Below are 19,467 nucleotides of genomic sequence, written 5' to 3' on the forward strand. Positions count from 1 at the left end.
CACCACAAAGAGAAAGTTTCGTTGGATGTTAAAAGTTCTTTATGGAACCATTTGCCTAGCTCTTCTCTTGTATGTATAATTTTTCTTTACTGATCTTGTCATTCATACACAAATCAGTTTCTGTTCCCGTCCACTACTGGTGTCTCGTCGTGCTGCTCATTTGGGAGTCTCACATTTCCTGACTGAGGGGCAATCATTTCATTAATGGTTTGTTTCTAAGGCTTAGTTTGCCACAAATGCCATTCCCCAGGCAGACGTGCTTTGCAGGAACAGCCTCCTGGGGAGTCAATGATTAGGGGTTGCAAGCAGCACACCTGCTAATTCCCCTCGAGACACTGTGTATCCACTTGCAATCCGACCTGTGCTACGCACCAGTCATCAGGAAACAAGGGAGCGCCGGCATAATTGATAGTGCTGGCTGGCGTCATTTCCGCAGCACTGTACAGTCACTTTGTGACTTCCCTGTTGTTTTGACTGCTGCTTCAATTACATGTTGTTTTGGGGGGTTTTGGTGTGTTTTTTAGGAAATGGAGAATTTTTGTCTTTTTTATGCTGAATTTATCAATTTTTAGATGTTTTATATAAGAATGTGAAACCCCAGTTTGATTTATTTTTTTCTGCACTTTAATGACGCTTTGCAAATGTTAAATAAAACATGTGTTGTGGATTAGGAAATACATTCAGCTTTCTCCTTAAAGGGACAGTTTGTCAGATAATGAATTTTGCCGTTATTTTACTCTCAGGCCACATCAATAAAAGAAGATGTGGTACAAACTGTGGTTCTTGGGGATTCATTAGACCTCAGTATATTGTCTGGAGCCGCAAGCATAAATTTTGTGTGCCTGCATTTGCTCTTTTGACTGAAACCTGAGGACTTGTATTATATGAATCACCAAAGAGTATGGTATGGTTTTAGCTAAAAACCTGTCACTTACATTAAAAATGCTATAAGGGGGAGTAAATACCATCAGATTTCTGTGAACTTTACTCTTTTAACCTGTGCCAGGTTGAAAGATCCTCAGATGCCATCTTGTGGTAAAACAAGGTAAGTGCTACAATGTTTAGTAAGTCACTAATCAAGATATTAAAGGGACTGTAAGTAGGATTTGAAGTGCTTTATTAGTCAAAATCAATGTCTTTATTCGTAAATATGTCCTCATTGGTGTCAAATGACCTCTGCCAATGATCTGAACAATGATTGGTTCGTTCGTTGTTGGGGACAAATTATGTGGTGCTTTTAAAACTAATAATAAATTCTTAAAGGGACAATAAGTAGGGTTTTAAGTGTTCTATTAATCAAAATCAATGTCTTTTTTCATAAATATGTCCTCGGTGGTGTCAAATGACCTCTGCCAGTGATCTGACTTTTCTTTTCTTTACTTACATTGAACGGGTAAGTCCAAGGAGGCTTCCATGTCGTTCCACCGTATTGATAAACTATAATAGCAGAGAGGGACAAAAAGCACTAGCCTACTAATGCGTTTCCACAACGCGTTTTTATTCAGAACACGTGAACCAGCTGAAACGGATACGGATATCAGTGAGTTCATAACGGCTACCGTAGTTGCAACCCGCATTTGGAAAAGCGAGGCGCTAGAAAGCACTATTCTTTGAATGCAAAATACAATTTCACCACTAGATGGGGGTAAATCTTACTAACTGTCCCTTTAACCAATTTAAAGTCAAAATATAATTAAAGTTAAAGGATAACTTTAATATGATCTTTGTACTGTATTATTTAGCAAACAACAGTGGAAGAAAATCAAGTAAACATCGTTTCCTCATTGCAAAACATTACTGTTTGTTTTCTTTATGTTAACCAGTAACCAAGGAAGAAACAGCAGAAAAATATGAATAATCTCTGCCCTTTAGCACTTTTAAACATTGCTGAAGGTGCCATTTGTTTTCTTTGTCAGTCACGTAGGGCTGGAAAAAGATTAATCGCGATTAATCGCATACAAAATAAAAGTTTTTTTTGCAAAATATATGTGTGTCCTGTGTGTAATTATTGTGTATATTTAACCACACACATATACATATTTTTTTATTTATATTTAATTTTTTAAAATTTATATACAATATAGAATATTAATATATATATATATATGTGTGTGTGTGTGTGTGTGTGTGTGTGTGTGTGTGTGTGTGTGTGTATATATATATATATATATATATATATATATATATATATATATATGTGTGTGTAAAAAAAATTAAATACATACATAAATGTGTGTGTATTTATATGGACATAATTATTACACACAGCACACACTCATAAAAATACTCCAAAAATCACTTTTATTTTGTACGCGATTAATCTTTTCCCAGCCATAGTTATAATTAATAAACAAAATAATAATAACAAATCAAAATATGGTATAATAACAATATGTTAAACGAATATATCTGAAATTATAAATAATAATAAATTAAATGAAAATGATCATTTGTAATTGAGCATGTGCTGATTCTACTTGATGATGTCAACTGTGACATCACAGTTTATGTGCTTATTAAATCTTAAAATCAATTATATTAAAATGTGAAATCAACCAAATTAAGAAATTACTTGATTAGCAGCACAAACCTTGTGGGTTTAATTTTCCAGGGATCACATATACTGATAAAAGGTATAGCTTGAATGCACTTTGGATAAAAAAATTGCTAAAGGTGCATGAACTTGACAACTGACACCCCAATAGTTGTAAAATAGTAGTTACAAAAGGAAACCACAAGATGGTGACTTTGCATCAGTGAGAAACTGTATCAATCCCTTTGTTTCTACATGATGCACCATCATAATTTAAGAGTCAGACTGACAACAAAACATGTCTCATGCCAATTTGAATGTCAGATAACCTGTGTGTCCACCGGTTGGTTATCACCAAACATCTTCCACCTTTAATGCCCATAAGCACTATTGACTGCTGAAACCTAATGAACCTTGCTGGTAACCATGTTAAACTGGCCGAACGTTACCTGAACTCATGACTAGCTCCATGTATAATTCATCTCCTTAGTAATCTACTCACCTCCAGAGAAGGAACCTGACTCCATTAGACTGTCTATCTGCACTGGAGGCGGACTAAAGTTTGGAGTATCTTTCCTTAAACAGGTAAGACAACAAAGAACCATCTGCTTTAGTGAAGCATTAATCTATTGATACTCATTTTAACCTCACACTTTTCAGCAGTCAGTGATTGTAAACCTCCAGAAAGAAGTGAAGGCTGTAATTTTTAGAAGTATTTAATATTCAATGAAGGCTCATTATTACAAATGATGAAATTATTCAGGCATGTGGAGGTTAGCGAAAAATCCACATCAAAACCTGGTATTGGACAGTTTGGTTTTATCTTTTACAATAAGATATCATTTTGTACAAACTATTTTTAATCAAATTGTTGTAAAGGTGCATAGTTGGTTTCGGCAGACACAAGGTCTAAGTGGAAAGAGTGACGTTATACGGCTCAAAGAAAATGTCATTTATACCCCACGCCTTCTTAAAGGTCCCTAAAAGGTTTATTGTCAGGCTTTTACAGACTATAAAGAAACTACTTAAAATAAAAGGTTCTTTGGGGGACCAAAAATGGTTCTTTTATGGCCTAGCTGTGAAAAAAAGTATTTTTAAGAGTACCTAAGACAATGCCTAACCTTCTCTCATGCATAAAATGTTTTTGGTTTTGTTAAGGTAATGGTTTAAGATCATGGCTGAACAAAGGCAACGTGCGCTTTCCACATCCGGAGAGGCTCTGTACCAGGTACTTGGTCTTGACAAGAACTGTACCCATGATGACATCAAGAGATCCTACAGGTAAGAGGTGATTCACACCACATTCTAGCACTTGATATCGGCAGATGCTATTTGCAGAAGGACTTCTAGGGGTGAACGAGGGTGCGGAAGATGACGAAAGTGCAAAACGGCAACTCATTCTTTTATAATCTCAGCCATCATCTGAAGAGCTACATGAATATAATATGACTTCCACAAAACTAAAATATTCATTATGGTGAACAGATGGCATTGGGATCAGGAATGATGGAAGAACCCAATACATATGAGAACATGTTTATGGGTGCACACAGCACGCACTGTGTGTGTATGATTCAATTAAAATTAGATAATATTACACTCTCAGAAAAAAAGTACAAAGCGGTCACTGATACGATACCTTTTAAAAAGGTCCTAATATGTACCCTTTTGGTACAGATATGTACCAGTATATAGCTCTAAGGCACCATTGTGTACCTTTGAGGTACCAATAATGCACCTTTTACGTGCAAGAGTGTACTTTTTTAAACCATACCACCCCAAGATGTCACATATATATATATACTCAGTATTAAAGATATCAAAGTTATATTTATAATTATATTTTCACTGAATGTTCTCTATGTAAAATGAGAACAATAAATCACAAACAAATGACTTAAGATGGGTAACATGTGTTTTTACCTGTTTTTATTGTCTGTGGTTTGTACTTTGAAACATAGGCAACAGGTAGACAACTTCATTAGACAAGTTTATTTCAAACCCCATACTGATGTTCTAACAATAATAATCTCTAATTGCTCAAATTAACACGCTGTTCGAGGAGGCATTTAAATGGTTAGGATTTTAACAGCACTTGTTTGTGCTTAATGAATATATAATCATCACAACTCTTGCAGACGCGATTGGCTTAATCAAAAATTAACAAGCGAGCATGCTCGGAGCATTATGAATAGTTAATAAGAAATTACAGTTTTGGTTGAGCTGCAAATAAGAACTGAGATTATGTGGCCGTAAGGTTGAAACTCTGGATTGTACTGTACTGCTGTCATCAGCCTACATTTATGCATTTGTCAGATCCAAAGTGACTAACAATGTATACATTTTTAGCAGTAGGCTATATGTGTTCCCTGGGATCAAACCCATGGCTTTGGCACTGCTAATGCAATACTATACCACTGAGCTATACAAGAGCATAATAGTATTAATGTTTAAAATTTGCATTAAACTGCTTTCAGGGCCGTTAACATCTCGCATAGACTTTTATCCGAACAGATGTATGTGGCATTCAAAAGTTAAATTTTATCATAGATATCAAACCTATGGCAGCAGGGCTACAAAAAAATTAAAGTTGATATCCAAGAATTTACTACCGTTTTAAACATAAGGATATTACATTTCACAGCCTTTTAAAATGTCAGACGGGTTGCTGTGACACAGAGAGAGACTTTAAAATTTGGACACGCTGACATTCATCGCAAACAGGCCCGAACTGAGTCAGACACACAGACATTTGCAATGCGCGACTGGTTCTAATGGGAAAAATGTCAAATTTGGTGATGTTCCTCTCTTCAGCACCCTTGCATGCTTTGCTGAGGAGCTACTGGAGGCACTAATGGAGTCTGCGGTCTAGCCGTAACACAGACAGGTCAAGCCGCGTGCGCATAAGACAGCTTGCCGCTAAAGATCACACCTCGCTGAGAACATCAAACAGACAGGCAGCATTTTAAACACATTAATGAGTCTGTTCTAACTGCGTGTGAGTCCTAAAGTATTTTTGTTTGGTTACTTTATGAGAATAATTGTTGCTTTAGGCCACTAAGTTGGCACAATCAGCCATGGCACATTTACAGCACATTTATGCAAATCCTTGCATCCAAAGCAACGTACACTGCATTCAAAGTATGTGTTTTTATCAAATTCCTTGTTGCACTTAAATTTTTAAGTTTAATCAACTTACATTTACAGTTTATTTCAGCTTTCTTAACTAGTGAGGAGTTGCTAAATTATAAAAATAATGTTGAAATACTTAATTTTTATAATTTATAGCACTCATCACTAGTCAAAAAAGTTTAAATAAATTGTAAAGTTGTTTTAAAGTGCACCTCATTGCTTAAAAAAAAATATTTTGTGTATTTGGTATAATACATTGTGTTTGCGTGGTTTTTGGTTAAAAAACATACATTTTTGTAGCTCCAGATTTCCCTCTCTTTCTGAAATGGACTGATTTGGTACAAAACTCATTGATTTGAAAAGCTCTGTGTCTCTGATTGGCCAGCTAATCGTTACATTGTGATTGGCCTGAATACCTATGACGTCAGCTGGAAGTGTGACGCTCCTTACCATGTTTGAAAGATTCGGTCACAATGCAATGCTAACAGCAGTTAACTTACAGGCTGGGTCCGAAGCGGGAGGAATTATGATAATATCGGTCTTGTCTACATCACCAATTTCAGGAAGTAAACTGTTGCCTACAATCCGTGTGTTTGTTGTAGTCCAAGAAAATAGATTTATGTTGGAGTTGATAACTCAAGTTATTGTTTACATGGGATTTCTATCTTTTGCATATTGTTAACATGTACTAATACACAAAAGGAAATGTAAAATCGTGAATCGGACAATAGGTACCCTTTAACTTAAAAATGTAAGTGCAACAAGGATTTTTTTTAAAGTGTGGAAATTAAAACCATGACCTTTGCGTTGCTACCGTGGCTCTACCAAATAAGGTACAAGAGCACATTTGGAAATATGTATATAATGGGGGTACAAAGAGCTACAGGTGTATGTCAAAGTAATCTTCAGTCTCAAATTAAAACAACCTTTCAGCTCACAAATGTCTTTCCCAACATTTTAGGAAGCTTGCTTTGAAATATCATCCTGACAAGAATCCAGAGAACCCTGATGCCACCGACAAATTCAAAGAGCTCAACAATGCACATACAGTTCTGTCTGACAGTACCAAAAGAAACATTTATGACAAGTACGGCTCATTGGGTCTGTATGTGTCGCAGCAGTTTGGGGAAGAGAACGTGAACACGTATTTCATGCTCTCCAGCTGGTGGGCAAAGGTCCAGTATCTTATTTTTCTCATTTGTTGCTTGTTTTATATTTTATTGTTACTTAAATTTTTTGAAATTTAAATTAAACTATTGCAAAAAATCTTACTGCTTTGTGGCAAATGCTGACACATATATTTAACCAAAGAGACTTGCAGTGCATTACAAGCTGAACATCTTTTTAGTATGTGTGGTCTCTGGGATTTGAACCCATGACCTAAATGCTCTACCCATTGAGCTGTACATGAACATATTCAATATGCAATACACGCTTAGAAAAAAAAGGTACAAGAAGGTACAAAGGTTGTCACTAGGGCGCTATTCCTTTTCAAAACGTACACTTTTGTACCTAAAAGGTGCATGTTGGTACCTCAAAGGAACACATTGGTACTTTACAGGTACATACTAGTACCTAAAAAGTACACATCTGTACCCAAGTGGTACGTATTAGGACCTTTTAAAAAGGTACCATCCAAGTGACAGCATTTGTACAATACATGGTATACAATCCATCTATGCACAAATATGTACCGTATTTTCCGGACTATAAGTCGCATCAGTCAAAAATGCATTTCGAATAGGAAAAACATATTAGTCGCAGTGGACTATAGACAGTTTCAGCAGTAACAACATAAACAAGCGGCTTTCGTGGTCATCACGTAACTTCTGGTAAACTCCGCGAAGAATAAATAACAACAAAGTCCTTTTAAAGTAGTTTATTTATATAACAAGCAAAATAAACAACACGTAGATTACATAGGAATGCAAAACATTTGTTATTTTCAACGAGATATTTGTTTAAGAGTTCAGTTTCAGCAACTAGTCAGACCATTAAACAAACAGAAACCAGAAGCTCGGACCAGACGCTTATCACGTCACCGCACGTGTGCCCGATGAAACGGTCTATAGACGGTTTCATTAGATGCACGTGATACACGTCTAGATCCGAACTTTACTTCCGGTTTCGTTTTTTTAATGGTCTGACTAGTTGCTAAACTGATCTGTTTCTCACCGTATTTACCGGTATTTTGATACTGATGTGTGAATGATGTCTTACTGGTAAAAAGACGGAACATCACTACGTGTGAGAACAACATATTTTTGTATTTACTGGTAAATTCATTCTGGTAAATTCATGGTAATTTACTGGAATTACTGTGTGAAAGAGGCTACTGACAACAGTGGTCTGGCCAGGATATTGTCATTTAAAAAGTGGAGTTGCAGCCCTCAACTAATGTTTATGTTGTCGTTTTGTGTATTGGCCACAAGTTTTGTGATTGCAGTACCAGTTTTGGCCACAATCCTACATACTGTTTCTTTAACTAAACAATAGCACAGAACAGCAGGCTGAATAGATGTCCGTACATGTTAAAGTAACATAAACATTTATTTACACGATACACAATAGCATACAGAACATATCTGGGAGGCTGAATATGCTAAATTATACGACAAGCCAAATAATTTTCAAAAAGGTCCCGAAGTCATTACGCATCACTGAATCCATTGAATTACATAAATACAGGAGCAGCATAGAGCGACTCTAACGGCTGTAGACGGTAATGGTTTCTCTTGGTTCATATGAAATATTTTTGACGTATAAGCCGCACCTGCCTATAAGTTCCACCCATCAAACTATGAAAAAGTGCGACTTATAGTCCGGAAAATACGGTAAATGTAATATAGTGTTTGAACTGATTGTAAATCTAAGCTAAACCCCATGATTTGTGTTTTTCTAATTTTGTACGTTGTCATTTATAGGGCCTGTTTGCCATCTGTGGCTTGCTGACAGGTTGCTATTTCTGTTGTTGTCTATGCTGCTGTTTTAACTGCTGTTGTGGAAAGTGCAAACCGCACACACCTGGAGAAGACGACCAGGAATTGTACGTGTCTCCAGAAGACCTTGAGGAGCAGATTCGCACGGACAACGAGAAAGGTAAAACACATGCACACATGGGGTCACATTAAACAAGTTTTGTTCATCTGAAAACCCATGTATGATTTACTACATACAGCATATGTACTACAAAGTGATTTTTCTACATTAAGCCATCCTAAATAATGTAAAGAACATTCTATGAAAATATAACCTTGATATCTTTAATATGGACGGAGTAAGGCCATCAATGAGTGAAATCAAACTTTAAACATTAGACTATGAGACTAAAAATTTTGCGAGGTGCGCGTCAGGCTACGCACAGGCTACGGATAGAACCTACGCACGACTATAAATCGCCCTTAAGGGCTCGTTATAGTTGTGCGTAGGTCCTACGGCGTAGCCGCGACGGCGTAGGTTTTGCGTCGGTTTTCATTTATACTTTTGCGTCGATGTGCAAAAACACGCGCAGACCGCTGGTAGGCAGTAACCCCGCGTGTAACCACAGTAGCAGCGAGAACATCAAAGAAGAAGAAGCTTTGCAAGTTAAGCCACAAACGAAGAAGAAACAGCAACTTACGCACGACTGTAAATCGCCCTTTACAAGCCTGAATTTCACAGATGTAAAAAAGTATGTAAAATAAGATTTTGACTTTTCGGTCAGAGGAAGAGTTTGTATGTGGTTGAAGAAATAAGTCACCCTGCTTGCAAAAATAAACAGACTTGATACTTGTGAGCCAGATGTTTGGATATAATGTGCTGTTCGTCTGCCAGTGAACTGTAGGAGGTTTTTTGCATCTTCTGCTGCAGTCCCTCACAAAAGTGATAATTGCAGTCTGAGTCATTTCTCAAAGTGTGTTTGCATACTAGTTTTTTATAGCATTTTATAGCTCACAACAAAACATTTGAAAAAGTAAAATGGTATCGACAGTTTACTTTCACAGTTTTTACATAGTTATTTATTATTATAGAATCCTATTTATTACGCTACGTATTATTACTGATATAGATAATAAAACTTGTATTGCATTTATATTAGAGGAGCGAAGGATTACCATGTTTTACAGACGTAGTTATATTCGGCTTAAGATGTGAACAAATCCTCACCATGGTCTAACATTCAAAAAACAGCACAGAACAGCCAAGTAACATCAGTTAGTATTATGTACTGTAAGCCAGTACTAGGCTGCCCTTCAAACCAGTAATACATGGCCAGCTTTGTGGGGTCATGTGAGTGCAGCCAGCAGGGGAAGACTAACAGCAGATTGCTGGGACGTCCTTGGAGCATACAAATCACTTTCTTTTTAGGAGGACGTTTTAATTAGAAGTGTCAAATGAAATGGCATTAGGCAAAGTATTGTCTTTGTTTTAGTATTGATCATGTGTGACCTATTTTACCTGTGATTTCCAGATGGCGACACTCCGATTGTGCTTCAGCCAACCAATGCTAGTGAGAAGACCCAGCTGATTGGTGATGGACACAGAACGTACACCTAAAAGCAACATAAGCGTGATGGATGTTAATTATATTGAAGATTATATTTGGATATATTTAAAATATGTCAGGATTATAAAAATACTCAACCTCTTAAACTATTGTTTGGCCATGGTGTTTGTAAATAACAGATATTCTATTATTATGCTTTATGTGCATTTAAGGTGCATGTAATAGCGCACATGAATGAAGTTTTTCCTTGTATTAATAAAATATATATACTACAGGTTTTCAGAAATGGAAATTCCTATATTTTTCTACATTTAACAAGGTTTCCAAATATCACATACATTTGCTTTGTCTTCTGCCATGTCTGTAAAAATATATGTGAAATATTCTAGACATGTTTGCAAATTAGCACGTTATATCAACACTCATTATAAATTATATAATAATATAAGACAAAGAATCAAAAGAACACACATAATAAAAACAAAAATGTTTTTCCTTCGAGCCGGATTCGAACCAGCGACCTAAGGATTACAGTGTTATTTCCTCTACAGTCCTCCGCTCTACCAACTGAGCTATCGAAGGAACCTGCATATAGCGCCTCAAGTTTAAGGTCTTATACTGTACATGACGATATGTACACCTTCGTATTGTACTATCAACACAGTTGAAGGTGTTTATACCCGGTTTTTTTTACATATTTGACAAACGATAAAGTTTTTTTACCAAAACAATCGACACTGTACAGTAAACAGATGCAACACTAATGACACAACTGTAACGGCGACTAGGTTAGCAGCATAAATTACTGAAAGCAACATTTCTATATGAAGCGCCTTGGAAAACAACGAACATATTTTAATAATTTTACGTTAGCTGAAAAACGTTAATTTTACAATCGATTGCACATGCTTAAAAGAATACGATATTCAATGTAACAATTACTAGAGCTAACGTTACACTTACTGACAGAAGCGAAAATTGCTTACAATCGACAAATGTTTTACATTAAAATACACTATACGTATTGGCAGATATAAAACAGTCGATAATATAAAATTATTATAAACTGATTAATATTAAAGCGAAACTTAATAGAACGTTTCATTGCAACAGTAGCACCAAGCAGCACTACGCTTCTGCGCTTCCGCCATTTTGGTATGAAAGCGACTCGGCGGTTCTGGCTAGAGTGCCAAATCTCGCGAGATGTTGGGTTTAGGATGAGATTTGGGGGTAAAATTGGGATGAAAACAGTGCTCATCCGACGAGATTTTGGCCATTCTCATCGCAACACGCAGTGCAGTCACTTATTGCTGTCGCTATGGCAAAATTAAAGCTGAAATATGATAACAATAACACATAAGGTAACTACAACCACAGTGATCATCAAATCATTTGAATGGTTTATTTTACAGACTTTGTGTCTTGTTTTTTTGCCTTTGCTTTCCATAAACCATGTAGCCTACAGTTTAAAGCCTTTTTAAGTTTAACGATTAGCATTATAAACATCGAATTAGTACCAACATATGAAATTAAATTTAAGGACATTAAACAGAAAAATTGGGAATGTTGGACAATAAATATTTTTGCAGTATTTCGAGGTATGGTCTGTTTAATGTCCGTTAAAGCACCTCTGTAAACAAAAAAACAGCCACTGCTCAAAATTTAAAACGTAACGTTACAATGTATATAAGTTTGTACATTTGTAAAGTTTCATAAAATGGAAATACTCAAGTAGGCTAAAACCACCTATATAATGGTTATATTCTACAACTGATAACATAAAACATATATAAGAAAGTACAAACATTAACGTTAACAGTATGAGAATAAAACTGATGACTTCATTGCGCCTCAGTTTGGGCTGTGAGATTCATTTCGTTTCTTGCAGTTAAGAAATTAGGTTTACTATCACACTAAAAACAGTTAACGTTAGCAGAAAACGATGAAATGCTGGATTTATACTGTCATACTGACCGAATATTGGGTTCTTTTATTCAACTTCTCTTTCGTTGTCATCCTGTGCTGTTGTCCAGTTGGCATTTTCATCCCAAAATGGCGGCCGCGCTACTGAAGCGCCACCTAGTGGTTGTTACCTAAAAGCCATCAGAGTTTCGCCTCTCGGGTTCTGCACTGTTATGCCGACCTCAAACTGTAATAGAGGGTTAAATGTTCACTGCCGAATCATAAAGGGGCAAATGGGGAATTAGCTCAGATGGTAGAGCGCTCGCTTAGCATGCGAGAGGTAGCGGGATCGATGCCCGCATTCTCCAAGCTATTTTTCATTTAAAACATACTTAAAACACTTTCAAACATATAACTTGCTGTTTTTCATATTTAATCTGTTTTTATTTGGGTTTTTGCTAATACATTAGGTCTTCTCAATATTAGCAAAATCATAATCACGATTATTTTTGTTAAAAAAACATAATCATGATTATTTAGCACGATAACTCAGTAACATACATTTTTTCACAGTGTTGCAATAGGCTAATGTTGTCAAAGCACAAACACATCTGTCCTGCAGCACGCAATTTATATTTTAATCGCACAATAATAGTTTAAGTTACCTTGATTATCTTGTTTTTTTTTTGTTGTTTGAATCAAACATTTTAGATCAAAAACGATTAATTGCACAGCCCTATAATACATCATTGGAGGATGTGCGACTTTCTTAGCATAAGTAGCCTACTTTCTAAGTACCACGACAACTAATGTCTTTTTTTACTTGAAATGTATCGTTAATGAATAGCTGCGGCCACAACCAGAATACGAGGACCGATCTTCGTATCACTTTCACTGCTATTTTATTCAAGCTATAAACTAAGGGATCACGCCTATAAAATGTGAAAGTGCAGCGCGCGAGCTTAGACAAAACGTTCGTTGGTGCGTGATCTGATATCGTTATGTATCAATTTGTGTGAACGAGCGTAAAATCTAAAGTTTCAATTGAACTTTTTATAGATACATATGAACTCAACTAATGTTTATGCTTTTCCCTTAACTTCCTGTAGTGAATAAAGTGATGCCCTGCATGTCGGCAGCACGCTATCAATTTCATATATGGCCAGTAAACATGGCATCCTGTGACGCGAGTCTTTCTAAAAACAGCGCACACAGATAGTGGGACTTTGCCATACCTCATTATAGAAACAGACACTGTTGAGCAATGGCGAGGGCCTGATTTTATCCCCATACACAACTGGGACAATTTAATTTTTTTCAATCTTAAACGATCTAATCTCCAGTGAAGCCACAGACCGTTAAATCAAGATGGACAGCTTAGAAAAGCAGCTCATTTGTCCCATTTGTCTGGAATTGTTCACCAAACCCGTTGTGATTCTTCCTTGTCAACACAATCTCTGTCGGAAATGTGCTAATGACATTTACCAGGTACGGTTTCAATCATTTTTGTTTATCGTCATAACAATTTATCACAATAACATCGGGATTCTGGAAAATGTAATCTATTTATAGAAAAAGAGGTATTTTTTATAGTAAATAGTATGTCCTGTTGTAATTGTTATATATTTTTAAATTTGGCCTACGAGGAAATTGTTATTATAGTGTATTATGAATTATATCTTTTTTTTTGTAAAAGGAAAGTCACATAAAAAATGTTGTGTTGTTTCAACTCATGATTGGGACAAACCCAGCCATTTGTTTAAATTAACCTGGATGCACATATTTGACCCAATGGGCTGAAACACCCAATAAAGATTTTTAAGGTGATTTTTATTGTCGAAAATATATTTATTGCATTATTCTGGCATATTAATAAGTTTGTATAACCTAATAATTTGTCCTCAAGAATACATTTGTAATGTGTTTTATTTATTTGCCCTCCCATACACATCCACCCAGTCTTCAAATCCATACCTTCCTACTAGAGGAGGCACATCGATGTCAGGTGGCCGTTTCAGGTGTCCGTCCTGCCGGCATGAAGTTATAATGGATCGCCATGGGGTCTACGGTCTGCAGAGAAATCTTCTGGTGGAAAACATCATTGACATGTACAAACAGCAGTACATCAGGTTAGATCTGGAAAATTAATACCACACGAAGATGTCATGGGTTGTCCTTACATGGCTTTAAAAAAAGGTGCCTTGTGTTTTGAGAAGGTGATTCTGGGTAATTTACTTTGTGCTCTTGTATCAGTTTAATTAAAAATATAATACATTGTTCATATTCACTTTAATATACAAGGATAAAGAGATGTTACCTTCTCCAAAAGAAACTCTCACAAGAGGAAAGCTTTAAAACTGAAATTCCCAAAGGCTAAGTGATTAAGTTCTCCACAGCCTTGTCACTTTTGCAACCCACATAAGTACTTCACTGTATTTATGAGCCCAAAAAGCTTTTTTGTAGATGGAATAGAAGAACAGTTTGTTTTAAAGCAATTATTTACAGTAGAGTTGTGTTACCATAGACTCTGGATGGTCCATGTGATTCCCAAGACCTGTGACTCAGATGGGTCAGATGGGTTTTGATGATGGTCATGATGGCATGATGCTTATTTTTAGTTTAACACCACCAGTCAATGTTGAGTCTCCTGGGCAGACCCTCAGTCTAATAAATGTAGTTATCCTCTATCTGAAGGAATGGCGAGAGAGTATCCTATTGGAAAGAAAAATCTGTTTAGTATCTCATTTATTTAAACAAATAGAGATGTTTGCTGACATATACATAAATTTGCGTTTTAGTGTATGATTAACAAAAATTTCCTCTGGGTTGTTTGTCCGACAACTTAAAAAGAGTATAAATCTTTTTGGTTTAACCTCAGATGTCAGACCCTTTCCACTCATTGATCTATTATTATCAAAGTAACAGCAGCAGACCATCTCCTGAGAGCAAGGTTGACCAGCCGATGTGTGAGGTCCATGAAGACGAGAAAATCAACATCTACTGCCTGACCTGCGGTGTCCCCACTTGTTCTATGTGTAAAGTGTTTGGCTCTCATAAGGACTGTGAAGTGGCTCCCCTTGACAGCGTATTCCAGACAAAAAAGGTACAAAAACAACTGTTGGTTTACTTCAGAAGCATATAAATATTTATGCACGTCTACATACATACTTCACTGTCACTTCATATGTGCGTTTGTCTATGTACCGTATGTTTTTACAGTGTAAGTGTTTTAGAGCACGTTTATATGCTTACACACGTTCTCATCTCCAGACAGAGCTCACGGATGGAATAGCAATGATGGTGAGCAATAATGACAGGATCCAAGGCATCATCAGTCAGTTAGAGGAGACCTGCAGGACCATAGAGGTTAGTAACCCTGTGTGGGGGCTTCTCCCCCTCCTTAAGCTTGACATATGAGCACGATTATTGATGGAAAGACCAAAAATGGTTCCTCTGACAAAAGATATACATGCATCGATGAGCCAGGCAGGCGAGAAGCTGGAATCTCTCCAGACTTCACAGTTGCTTTCACAGAGGCTCCGTGATTGACAAGCAAGCCGAAACGAGCCGTCTCGGTTGGGCATATGGCTGATCTGATGAAGTCACTGAAAGCAAGGTTGAGGGTTAGATGTGGTTCAAGGAAATAAATAGATACTGTATTCTTTTAAACTATTGATTTGGGGAGAATGTGTTAGAAATTTTAATAGTTTCAAGACAAACGGGCTCAGCACTCGGCAAGGACTACACTCTCAGAATAAATGGTCAAAAATGGTCCCTAGCTGTCACTGGGGTACCAATATAAACTCTTTAGGTGCAAAGGTGTACTTTGTAAAAGGGGCTCCTCCGGTGACAGCTGGGGGTCATTTTTTGACTTTTTTTCTGGGGGTGTAGCTGCTGTGTAGTTTGCAACCAGATGTAGATTCTGTGGTTATTAATAAACCTATATTTCCTCTAAATGAAAAAAACTATACATGTTTGTTTTATCATTTTACCACATATTAAAGGAAAACACCACAGTTTTTCAATATTTTACTATGTTCTTACATCAACTTAGACAAATTAATACATACCTATCTTTTTTTAGTGCGTGCACTTCATCTTTGTGCAGCGCGTCGTGGGTGTGTTGGCGTTTGGCCTGGCCCCATTCGTTCCTTAGGATCCAAACAGGGATGAATTTAGAAATCACCAAACACTTCCATGTTTTCCCTATTTAAAAACTGCTACATGAGTAGTTACACGAGTAAGTAAAGGCACACAAAATAAAATATTTAGCCGATAAAAAATGAGAACTATGTTGTAATGCGGAAGAGAACTTAGTTTGCAGCACTTCGATCTCAGGCGCAGTAATATTGACAGAAGTTTGAGTGTGATGGGGAGTAGTCAGGGGTGATCATGATATAGAGGTTTTTATCCGTTTAAAAAATTGTCACGTTTTATTTTGTGCACCCATGCTTACTTACGACTCATGTAACAGTCTTTAAATAGGGAAAACATGGAAGTGTTTGGTGGCTTCTAAATTCATCCCTGTTTGGATCCTAAGGAATGAATGGGGCTAGGCTAAATGCTAACACATTCATGACGCTCTGTACAAAGATTAAGGGCACACATTGAAAAAAGATAGGTATGTATTAATTCGTCTAAGTTGAGGTAAGAACATAGTAAAATATTGAAAAATGGTGGTGTTTTCCTTTAACTTGGTGAATGGCAGGATGAATGGACAAATGTGATAAATGAAACGAACAGCAATATTTGTAGAAGTTGAGAAATTTAAATATTTTCATCATGTTATCGAAAGTATTCAAATATTGTTAAAAGAGGATTTTCATGCAATGCTCTTTTTATGGTTATGGTTGTATACATATCAATTTCGTGCCATTTACATAAACTTTAACATGGAGGAGAATGGTAAACAACCGTTCCCTTTCACAGGAAAATGGAAGGCGACAAAAATCCCAGGTGTGTGAAAAGTTCGACCACTTGTACGCTATCCTGGAGGACAGGAAAAGAGAGATGAACCTGAAAGTGGCCGGTGAAAAGGAAGAGAAATTAAACTATATCAATGGCCTCAGAAAGAAGTACGGAGATCATCTGGATTCCATGACCAAAATCATGGAGACAGGAATCCAAACACTGGAAGAACCAGAGATGGCTGTTTTCTTAAAGGTCCTTATCTAGTTACATAGAAATTCATCACCTCAGTAATCTTTCAAAAAATTTTTCATGAAAGCTCATGGGTTTTTATTGTGGGGAACCTATAGAAGTTATACATTTTGGTCAAAATAACTTTCTTTCTCTCTCCCTCATTCCAAACAGAATGCCAAATCCCTCTTTCAGAAGTAAGTGCTGATCATTTCTGTTAAATTAATGTAAATCAAGGTTTTTAATCTTTTGAAACTGAAAAGTTTTTTTTCTATTTCTATTTTAGAATTACAGAGGTATCGAATACCTCTCACCTGGAGAGAGTAGAGCGTGGATATGAGAGCATGGATCATTATTCTGTGAGCTTCAAGAAAGAGGGCAGGGCCCTACGCAATATTGACTTTGCCAATGGTAAATCTCCCCTGAAATACTCATTATCATAAATAATGTGTGGCAATAAATCATGTTTGTTTATATGAATGAATTTAAAGGGGACATTTCATAAGACTTTTTTAAGATGTCAAATAAATCTTTAGTGTCCCCAGTGTACGAATGTGAGATTCTAGTTCAAAATACCAAATAGATAATTTATTATAACATGATAAAATTGCCACTTTGTAGGTGTGAGCAAAAATGTGCCGTTTTGGGTGTGTCCTTTTAAATGCAAATGAGCTGATCTCTGCACTAAATGGCAGTGTCGTGGTTGGATAGTGCAGATTAAGGGGTGGAATCATCCCCTTTTGACATCACAAGGGGAGTCAAATTTTAAAGACCTATTTTTTCACATGCTTGCAGTGAATGGTTTACCAAAACTAGGTTACTGGGTTTTTCTTTTGCACATTTTCTAGGTTGATAAAAGCACTGGGGACCCAATTATAGCACTTTAACATGGAAAAAGTCAGATTTTCACAATATGTCCCCTTTAAATTAATTTGGAAATAAGACAAATTCACCACTCATATAATTCCTTATGCATGTTTTTCAATTGCAACTAAAATGGATAGTTCACCCAAAAATAAAAATTCACCAAACCGATCATGAGCCCTATTCACTTCCATAGTAGTATAAAGAATACTATGGAAGTGACTGGGGCATCAGAACAAAGAAATGTATACAGGTTTATAACAACATGACAGTTAGTAAATGATGAGAGAATTTTAATTTGGGTGAACTATCCCTTTAATGAGTAATCAGTTGAAAAGCCAATTTACCGTTTCAGTTTATTATTCATATTTATTTTCAATAAATCCACCAGAAATCTTATGTGATCAGGTGTCACTAGTATAATATTTAATCAGTATGGGGTTGCTTGTATCCTTTCATGTTGGTTTTCTACAGAAGATGAAGAAGAGGACGATGATGATGATGATGAAGACGAGGCTGCGGTTGATTCCGGACCCCGGGCAGAACAGACAGCCTTAGGGGGACCGGACACACTAGGCAATTTGGACGAACCTCTACCTCCCCTCCTGCCTCCACAAACCCCAAACAAACAAACAAAAACATCTACCACATCATCCTAATTTCTAAAGCACCATTCACGTATCTGGACATGCATGTATCAATCTGATCTTCTTGCTACCTGAAAGAAGCACATGAATACCCTTAAAATTACAGCAATGACTGTGGACACTGTCAAAAAATGCCAAAATCAACTATTTTAAACATACGCTGTTGCTGTTTTTTCTGTTACTGTATAAGTAAAGTCACTAGATGACTAAATATAAATGTAGATGACTTTCCAAGATTTGTGGTGTTGTTTACTGCGTAGGGAGTGTTCGCGTGGTATTTTCATTGCGGTTGGCACAGTGATGGTATTTGAGTTATGAATGATATGATTCCCTTTAAATGTTCCCTGGATTTCATACTTATAAATGTCAACGACAAATAAAAGGTTACCCGTGTTTGCTCCAATTCCATAACATGTATCATGCACTGATAACTGAAGATGTGTAGTAATATTATACATATCAAGGTTATATTTTCACAGAATGTTCTTGATGATTTTATGCAGAAAACAGTTAATCACAAACATTTCTTTAGCTGGGTTTTTTACATGTCTGTGCCTAATCTACTTTGAAGAACAGCGGCGACAGTTTGTGGAAGTAATCGTGTGTTCTCTTAGTCTTGTGGGCCATGCAGGAGTAAACAAATGTTGTTTGCACATCTCAGTGGTCGAGCTGAAATAATGATGTCAGGACATTGCGTAATCCATCAATTCTGGCCCAGTGATGGGTGACACGATGTGTCTTTGTGTCTGGCTTCACACTGAGCA

General features: G+C 36.6%; 3 protein-coding genes and 2 non-coding genes across 7 annotated transcripts in view; 3 read left to right on the forward strand and 2 right to left on the reverse strand.

Annotated features, from left to right (window-relative positions):
• pde7a (phosphodiesterase 7A) overlaps positions 1 to 11,127 on the reverse strand; it is a 53,644-nt gene extending 42,517 nt beyond the window's left edge. Inside the window, exons 1-2 of one of the 2 annotated variants that reach the window (XM_073863667.1) lie at positions 11,115 to 11,127; positions 10,103 to 10,197 (exon numbers count right to left, since the gene is read on the reverse strand). The gene's annotated coding sequence lies outside the window, so the exon portion shown is untranslated. Of the gene's footprint in view, positions 1 to 10,102; positions 10,198 to 10,289; positions 10,324 to 11,114 lie in introns of those variants that run through there. The other variant, XM_073863666.1, reaches the window with a different exon arrangement.
• dnajc5b (DnaJ (Hsp40) homolog, subfamily C, member 5 beta) lies at positions 1,004 to 10,425 on the forward strand. Its single transcript, XM_055182479.2, has 6 exons — positions 1,004 to 1,045; positions 3,024 to 3,118; positions 3,692 to 3,814; positions 6,627 to 6,840; positions 8,590 to 8,764; positions 10,116 to 10,425. The coding sequence occupies exons 3-6, from the start codon at positions 3,708 to 3,710 to the stop codon at positions 10,199 to 10,201; spliced, it is 582 nt and encodes a 193-aa protein (XP_055038454.1). The 5' UTR covers positions 1,004 to 1,045; positions 3,024 to 3,118; positions 3,692 to 3,707; the 3' UTR covers positions 10,202 to 10,425.
• Positions 10,645 to 10,733, reverse strand: trnay-gua (transfer RNA tyrosine (anticodon GUA)). Its single transcript is given in 2 exon segments — positions 10,645 to 10,680; positions 10,697 to 10,733. It is a non-coding gene; the product is annotated as a tRNA-Tyr (tRNA).
• Positions 11,128 to 12,348: 1,221 nt separating the features above from the next.
• trnaa-agc (transfer RNA alanine (anticodon AGC)) lies at positions 12,349 to 12,421 on the forward strand. Its single transcript has one exon. It is a non-coding gene; the product is annotated as a tRNA-Ala (tRNA).
• A 677-nt stretch (positions 12,422 to 13,098) lies between these two features.
• On the forward strand, positions 13,099 to 19,114 carry trim55b (tripartite motif containing 55b). 2 transcript variants are annotated; one of them, XM_055182481.2, is made up of 8 exons: positions 13,099 to 13,541; positions 14,013 to 14,182; positions 14,979 to 15,156; positions 15,324 to 15,419; positions 16,983 to 17,216; positions 17,367 to 17,389; positions 17,479 to 17,603; positions 18,531 to 19,114. In XM_055182481.2, the coding sequence occupies exons 1-8, from the start codon at positions 13,422 to 13,424 to the stop codon at positions 18,713 to 18,715; spliced, it is 1,131 nt and encodes a 376-aa protein (XP_055038456.1). In that variant the 5' UTR covers positions 13,099 to 13,421; the 3' UTR covers positions 18,716 to 19,114. The 2 variants fall into 2 exon arrangements, with proteins under 2 accessions (XP_055038456.1, XP_055038455.1); XM_055182480.2 differs by having other exon boundaries at positions 13,117 to 13,541; positions 14,973 to 15,156.
• Positions 19,115 to 19,467: the final 353 nt, after the last annotated feature.

The sequence above is a fragment of the Misgurnus anguillicaudatus genome, chromosome 25 (assembly GCF_027580225.2).
Source record: "Misgurnus anguillicaudatus chromosome 25, ASM2758022v2, whole genome shotgun sequence".
NCBI classification, from domain to species: domain Eukaryota; kingdom Metazoa; phylum Chordata; class Actinopteri; order Cypriniformes; family Cobitidae; genus Misgurnus; species Misgurnus anguillicaudatus.

Coding starts and splice junctions, on each gene's coding strand:
- trim55b (XM_055182480.2), top strand. CDS start 13,422: ATGGACAGCTTAGAAAAGCAGCTCATTTGTCCCATTTGTCTGGAATTG. Junction 17,217..17,366: donor AGATGGCTGTTTTCTTAAAG/GTCCTTATCTAG, acceptor CATTCCAAACAG/AATGCCAAATCCCTCTTTCA. Junction 17,390..17,478: donor GCCAAATCCCTCTTTCAGAA/GTAAGTGCTGAT, acceptor TTTCTATTTTAG/AATTACAGAGGTATCGAATA.
- dnajc5b (XM_055182479.2), top strand. CDS start 3,708: ATGGCTGAACAAAGGCAACGTGCGCTTTCCACATCCGGAGAGGCTCTG. Junction 3,815..6,626: donor GACATCAAGAGATCCTACAG/GTAAGAGGTGAT, acceptor CCAACATTTTAG/GAAGCTTGCTTTGAAATATC. Junction 8,765..10,115: donor TCGCACGGACAACGAGAAAG/GTAAAACACATG, acceptor TGTGATTTCCAG/ATGGCGACACTCCGATTGTG.